The 8,306-nt window shown below is 33.5% G+C and overlaps 1 protein-coding gene across 1 annotated transcript; it reads right to left on the minus strand.

Moving 5' to 3' along the window:
- Positions 1-4,128: 4,128 nt before the first annotated feature.
- LOC139847893 (SUMO-conjugating enzyme SCE1) lies at positions 4,129-7,459 on the minus strand. The gene is made up of 5 exons (XM_071837624.1): positions 7,168-7,459; positions 6,992-7,075; positions 5,437-5,589; positions 5,238-5,351; positions 4,129-4,429 (listed from the first exon to the last, which is right to left on the minus strand). The coding sequence occupies exons 1-5, from the start codon at positions 7,234-7,236 to the stop codon at positions 4,367-4,369; spliced, it is 483 nt and encodes a 160-aa protein (XP_071693725.1). The 5' UTR covers positions 7,237-7,459; the 3' UTR covers positions 4,129-4,366.
- Positions 7,460-8,306: the final 847 nt, after the last annotated feature.

Below are 8,306 nucleotides of genomic sequence, written 5' to 3' on the forward strand. Positions count from 1 at the left end.
TACTAAGGATAACCTCCGAGGTTTAGTTACTCTTCAATTATACAACCACAGTGACATACTTTTCACTGCTCAACGTGAACTCGAAGAGTCTAGCGATAAGTGGGGCTGTGTAATTGGCTCATCCAACCAGATCTACACTATTCTAATCATAGCTTTATCATAAACATAATTACCTTTCCCTAGCCCAAACTGATATCTTGGTTAACATTTCCCTGATCTGCATACTCCGGATATCCCTCCATTACTTTTACCTTTCCGTAATTAGAACTTTTAGCTTTTAGCCAATTACTATGACCTAGATAATTTAACCAAAGACGGTTATCCACTTGATTTTCAATTCGTTAAACCATTCAAAAACAAGACCCTAGGTTAACTTACACTTTCTACCCTAGAAAGTTAAAAAGTAGATTTAGGCCCCGCTAAATATAAATTAAAAAACACATTGTTTTTCTTCTGATAACTAACTCCGACGTTTGCGACCTAACGACACCGCATAATTACGTCCGATTTAGATATCTCGGCGAGATCTAAGAATTTCAACAAAATTAGAAGATAAATATATTGTGGTGTTATATTACACAACATGATTCAAGAATATAACGGATTTGCGATTGGTGCAATGAAAGAAGAAATAATTTCTTGCCCAAAAAACTAACCTCGACGGGAACAGAGGAATTTGAAAGATCAATATGCAAGGATGAAAGGAAATAAGAGATAAGAACGTTCACAACCAGCTACAGGCAGATTTAAACCGAGCACGTTTGGAACTTACCATCAAACTTTCAAAATGTTGATCAATAAATTGTGTACATTATTTGTTCTAGTTCAATTGTCATGTTCTAACTTTAGAGGTCCTTTTTTTTTTTTTTTTTTTTTACTTTGTCTTTAAATTATTTTTTATGTGTTATATAATACTTGATAATCATTATACTGGTAAAAATATATTTAAAAAAACGAATCCATTGATATAAATTTCATCGAATGATGTACAATACAAATAAAATGATTTAAAGTCAAAAACGTTAAGAAAATACCTCCATAGTGAAAATATGACAATTGAATTAGGGATAGAAGAAGTATTATTTAAGCATTTAATTTTTTTTTTTTTTTTTTTTGTAAAAAAAACAGACATATTACTGTTAAACAAGGGTGGACATAATATTATTGCTTGATTCATTTGATTGAGAATACATGCCATTATATAGGCTAAACAATACTAAAGCCCTAGCAACTATAAGTGGGCCGAACCCATTACAATATATAAAATGGGCTAATATAATCTATATGCTAACATCCCCCCGCAGTTTGAGCGGGAGTACGACAGACACTCAAACTGGAGCGAAACTCGTCAAACAGAGCATACGGGAGGCCTTTGGTAAAGATGTCTGCAAACTGATATCGCGACGGAACGTGCAATACCCGAACCTGTCCTTGGGCGACTAAGTCACGAACAAAATGTATATCAATCTCTATGTGTTTGGTTCGCTGGTGTTGAACAGGATTAGTGGAGAGATAGACGGAGCTGAAATTATCACAGTAAACCAAAGTAGCTGAGGTGAGCGGACAGTGAAGCTCACGCAGTAGATTACGAATCCAGCATGTTTCGGCAACAGCATTAGCAACTCCGCGATATTCCGCTTCGGCACTGGAGCGGGATGGTGTGAGCTGCCGCTTAGAAGACCAGGAAAGAAGATTGTTGCCGAGAAAAACACAATAACCAGACGTGGAGCGTCTGGTGGTCGGGCAACCAGCCCAATCTGCATCTGAATATGCAACTAAAGTGGCGGGAGATGACGCATAGAGCTGCAGGCCAAGATCGGTAGTCCCGTGAACATAACGAAGTATCCGTTTGAGAGCGTGTAAATGCTGCTCTCGAGGATCGTGCATAAAAAGACAAATCTGCAGAACTGCATATGAGATATCTGGGCGAGTGAACGTGAGATACTGTAGTGCACCTGCAAGGCTGCGGTAGAGAGTTGGGTCCTTGACAGGAGGACCGTGAGTAGTAAGCTTGGCACCCGGTTCAACCGAGGTCCGGCAAGGGTGACAAGTAGACATATCAGCCCGCTCAATGATCTCGGTGGTATACTGTCGCTGGGAGAGAAACATGCCAGACGCAGTACGAGTGGCACTGATGCCAACATGTTAAACCCATTACAATATAAGTACATTAAGATGCTCACAAGATACATGAGGGTATGCTCACAAGAGCAGTATACACGAATAATCAAATAGAAACTCACAGTACAAAAATAAGATGCTAAGGTAGCATCAATCTATATCACAGACTGTCTACGGAACAAAACAAGATGGAAGCATCTCACAGACTATCTAAGGTAGCATCATTTGTCACAGGAAGTATTATTTAAGCATTTTAAATTATGTATTTTTTATGGGGGATGATTCTCACACACTGTTTTTTGATCCTCACACACTAATTTACTTGAACTCCTCCCTAATAATAGGGTAAAAGGGTGTGTGAGGATCAAAAAACAGTGTGTGAGAATCATCCCCCATTTTTTATATTTTAGAGATTTAAATTAAGTATTTTCATTTAGGTATGTAGATTATGTGCTTTTTAATTGAGTATATATTATTCAGTTATGTTTTTATACGGAGTACTTTATTAATAAGTATGTTGAATTTTAATATTATAATTGATTAACAAAACTAATTTAAAAAAACTTATTACTTACAAACAAAAAAGAAAAACTAAAATGCCACATTGACACATCATCAACTCACACCATAATAATAATCATTTTCAACCCACGCCACCACATTATTTAAAAGAGAAATTATCATATATCACCTTATTAAAGATCAAAATTACATATATCCCCTACTAAACACGTTAATATCATATATCCCCAAATTTGACTTTAAATTTATCATATATACCTTTTAGCTAATTTAATCATAAATAATACTTAAAAATGTGTACGTAATAAATCTTATTACTAATACACCCTTTCTCTTTATTAGATTAAAAAATCAAAACCTAGTGAAAATTGGGTAAATGAAATTGAAGAATCATTACTACATGACTAACCGGATGAACCACAAAAAGAGATCAAAATCTTTTTCAACTGCGTAACAAAGCATCACTAGCAATCCTGGGGTTCAATTTCAACGACCGTATAATACTAATGTCGTTTTATGGATGGAATTGGATGACGGACTTGATGGATGTGGATGCCAGAAAACGTTGCCGCCGTCGTTGGAGTCGCCATGAATAACGGATTAACGGAAATTGTGAGTTATGTGAACTGTAATTAATGTAGTTATAATTATCGTCAATTAATTACACAAATGGATGGAAGAAGTATAGAGGGTGAACTGTGAGGTGAGAATATGTGAAGGATAAAGCTTTAGTAAGTTTTAAGAAATATAGTTTTAAGAAATATACCCTTTCTCTTTTAGATTAAGAAATCAAAACCAAGTGAAAAATGGGAAAATGAAATAGAAGAAAACACCATGTTGCAAACAAAAAGACCTATAGACCATCGTCTTTTTACCAAACCGCCACCATTGCCAATTTCTTCTTTTCAGTTCATACTCAGCGTTGCAAACGAAAAAGCACCATTGTTTACACACGACGATTACACATGAAAGCAATTTAAAATATATTGATTTAAAACAGAGAAGGGTATAATAGTAATTTAATTTAAAATATATGGATTTAAACATATTAATTATATGATTAATTAAAGAAATGGGTAAATTTGTGGGATTTATGATTTAGGTTGGAGATGTATGATATTAATGTGTTTAGTAGTGGAAATTTGTAATTTTAATGTTTAAGAAGGGGATATATGATATTCACTAGTTTTAAAAAAACCCAACCCATACTATCTCCCATAACAAATGGTCTAATTAAAAATTACCAATTCTACCCTGTTGTATGGTTGAAAGCCTGCATAATTTAGACGCCCAAAATTAAACCATAATCCTGCTGACCACATGGTGGAACTTTATCCAAACTCCAAAGTCACCAAGCATGCATTATGCATATGCTATAGAAATGCAACACCACAGCATGAATTTTCAAAACAATGAACGGTTTACAGTTGATGATTAGCGCATGACATCCGTAAAAAAAATAAGGTTATAAACAAAAATAAAAAATAGCCATGGTCAAATTGCAGTAAAATTATAAGCCCCGGATATGTTAAATCATTAACATTTAACCGCACCACAAATAAAACGAAGGTTTAGCCAGGTCTATTGGCATTTCATCAAGTAACAATTTCCTTCAGCTAATTAATCTTTTTTTCAATTATGAAAACAAGTTTGAATCCAACTATATCATCAAGATTGGCTACATTAGATTTTAACCCAAATGATAGTAACCAACTGATTGCTTCTAAACAAGCGGGGGATACTGCTTAGCCTGCAGGCGGACCCTTCTCTTGTACTCCACCGTATCCTGCACGCACCATCAATTTAAAAGTAAGACGAACATCAGATTTCATCTCGTGCTTGTGCTTGCTTTGACTCCAATAGCACAAAGCGAAAGTTACCCACATAACATGCATGTTCATCTCAAATCATGAAAACATGTAACTGTAAATTAACTTGAAAATAAACCTGATGTGGTCATATGAAGGCATCATACCCAAATTATTTATATACCATTTAATAAATGACAAGACATGTTTTAAGTAAAATTATACTTGAAATCTAATGAGTACTATTTGCACTGATCTGCAGCAGTTTAAAACTTCTAAATGGGTAGTAGCATATTATGCGTAAGGTTGTACTTTACCCGAAATTAACTGTCCCTTAAAGAGCGTGTTTTTCCTCTTCCATTTTGAATTACAACTATCATTTTGTGGATCTTATTCGACAAGAATGGGAATTAATGTCACCCGTGGATACCAATTAATTTAAACCAATTTACTTATATACGGGATGATACAAATAATAATTTATCTCTAATGGATCAAATGATTATAATCATGAAATATAGCTAGCCAAAGTGTTTTCTTAATGCACAAAACCTTTCAAAATTGTTTTATGTAGTAATACATATACATAATTCTCATTAAATTGAAATAATTTTGTCGTTTAATTGACACCCTAATAGTTCACAAAATATCAAAAAACTCGCATTCAAATGTGTCCATGACCTGACCCGTTAACACCTTTACATACAGGCCTAGTCACAAATAAACCGCAATTTAAAAAAATAAAAACAAAAAAAAAAAATAAAACGAATAAAGTGACAAAATTACCTGTATAAAGAGATGATATCCATCGGTCTGGGCAGGGTCTGCAGGGTTGGGGGAATCCAACAGATCCTGGATACCCACTAGAATTTGCTTCACTGTTATAGCTGGCCTCCAACCCTGTAGATAGAAAAATATTTAGATGACCTATATACACAAAAGTATATAAATAAGAAAATAAATAGATATTTACACAAGCACTTACACTATCTTCATTAAGAATAGACAAACAAACGGTTCCAGATGGGTAAACATTGGGATGAAAAAAGCCCTGAGGAAATTTACACTTTGGCGGTTTGCTTGGATAATCCTCAGTAAAATGGAGTGCAAGAGGGTAGTACCCTCCTTCCCAGTCAGTCTGCAACAGCAAATTATTATAAACGCCCACAATATCGTAGATTCATAGTTAATAATACTTTCTAGAATAGGCCAACAAGATCCATCTGATCTTAACAAATTAAAGAACCTTCGTTTATGCCTGAAATGAGAACCATACTACTGATAGGAACTGGGATTTAGGTTTAGACTGCACCTTTCTTTCGGTATTTATTTAGGTATAAATCAATGAACGAATTTCCTTTGTAAAATTGGGTTGAGTACTTGTATGTACCTATGAATGTGTATAAAAACCTCAATTTTTCAAAATGTACAGACGATAGTATCTATATGTCACCTAACTGTGTAGTAACCAACAATTATCTAATAAAAAACAATGTTGTGTTAATGCGGATGGTTATGGTTATTTGCATTACCCTAAACTGGTTATTTAGGGGCCAACCCCAAAATTATCATACAGAAAAGAACCAAAGTTCTCGACATGTAAATTATTATAAAAAATAAACCAGTAGGTTGAGTTTTTACATATAGCCAATACATTATCTTAGCAAGGTAAGTCCCAATTTAGGTTCTGCTTAGTTCTTGCAGTGACCATCTTCAACGATTCAGTGTGGACTGATTTAGCAAGTAAGCAAGATAATCCGGTAATAACTGCCTCATAAAAAGATAGTTGAAGCTTAAATACCGAGTTTATAGTTTGCTATGAAAATTGTAACTCGTCTATACAATGGCATTATCCTTTGAAAATTAGAAGTCAGTCCAGTACTACTTATTATTTCATCTGATAGATTATAAACATTGTTTTAGGCTTGATGCCACTATTCGTTATCTTAATGACTTAGTAAGCAACCTCTTAAACCCAAACCAATTTTACAGTTGTAAACGGAATACAATTTTAGCATTAGCTCTAAGAAAACCCTGTAAACCAACCTAGTCTTCCATGTGAAACCAATAATTACCTATGTCCGCAAATTCAGCAACTAGCATAAATGAAACCAGAAAACATCTGTACTTATATGGCTACTATGAGTTAGGTATTCAATCTAATCCTGTTTTGGGTCAATATATCCCACCTACTATACTCGCTTAAGGATCTAATCTCAGTGGTAGTAGTAGTAGCAACCATCATAAAGGGTGTGAAAAAGCTAAAAAGCTAACAACACAATCATCAACATATGCTCTTACACTCATAGCATCAAAAACTTCACAATTTCCAACAGTATCAACAAAATCAAAAGCTTAACCGCGGCCGATCATGACTACTTGTCAAATAAAGGTCACTCAGTAAAAACAACACTAACTAAATAAGTACAGTAGTACACGCAATTACAATAACATAACATATATCAAGCTCCCTAAAAAAATAAGCTAATTTTGTTAATTAACTAAATCAAATCAAAAAATCAGATTTTAGGAGAACTTACCCCAGTCTTACCAGGGATGGTACACTGCCAAATCATCAAATTCACCGAACCATCAGGTAGAGTCTCAGGTTTCGCAACAAAACCCTAATTAAATAATACAAAATGAAATCAAACACTAAGTACAACTAATCACGTATGCAAATTATTACAAAATACAGGTGATTATATAAACATACATGAGGATGATTCTTTCGCCATGCTTTTCGTTCCTCAGTTAGACGGCCACGAGCAATACCACCAGACATGTTTTAGGGTTTCGTATCGATCTATATGCAATTGATGTATATATGCAGATCTTTATATACAGAACTAGTAGGAGAAGATTTTGTGTCCCTTTACCTTGAAGCTTTAAACTTCCCTTGAAAACTTAAAAGCTTCACCGGGAAGTTTTACTGTTATTGGTTATTTATCCTTAAATGTAAAGCCGCCACACTTAAATGTTATGGGGTTCTCTTTTCACCAAACAAAATTATGTCGCTTAATCCAAGTTTTATGATGAGTATCTATCTATCTTCTATCTATCTATTAAAATCAAAATTCAAGGCTAATTACTTTATTAAAAAAAATAAAAAATAAAAAAAAATTAAAATCTAAACATAGTAGTTGATGTCATTAATCGAAATAATTTTGAATTAAAATTAAAATTTATTAATTTATTTTAATTATTATTATTAAATCTTATTAATATTTATTTTAATTATTAAAATTTTATAATTTTGAATATCAATTATTTTAAATTTAGTACGAGAAAGTATAAAAACTAGGCAAAAAGAAACCAATTCTAAATTTATATTTTAATTTACAATTTTAAAATAAAATTACAACTAATATTATCTCTGTAAGTAACTAGAGGGGGTGAATAGTTACTTAATACGTTTTTAACACTTTTTCGATTGATCACCAAATTCGATTAACTTTAATCAACTAATTCAACTCAAACTTGATGTGTGTAGTGTATATGTTCAAAATGATAAATGAAGTAATGTAAAGAACATAGACACAAGGATTTATAGTGGTTCGGGTGGATGTTAACTAATCCACCTTAATCCACTCCCCGATTACATTAATCGGGATTTGTTGCTTCACTAAGCACTTTTCTCCAAACCCGGTGGAAATTCGATTTACAAGTCTTCAACTTCTTTTGTAGACAACAAACCTAATCTTTCTATCCCTTTGAAAGATCAACTCCAACCTAGATCAACTTGTCTTCACCTTGGACAAGTATTAATCTCTAAATAAGATTAATCAACTTCCTAAGTCCCTTTAAGGAAGTAGACCACTAAGCTAGCCTATGCTTCTACTAATTGAAGTTACA

Source organism: Rutidosis leptorrhynchoides, chromosome 5, assembly GCF_046630445.1.
Source record: "Rutidosis leptorrhynchoides isolate AG116_Rl617_1_P2 chromosome 5, CSIRO_AGI_Rlap_v1, whole genome shotgun sequence".
In the NCBI taxonomy this organism is placed as follows: Eukaryota; Viridiplantae; Streptophyta; class Magnoliopsida; order Asterales; family Asteraceae; genus Rutidosis; species Rutidosis leptorrhynchoides.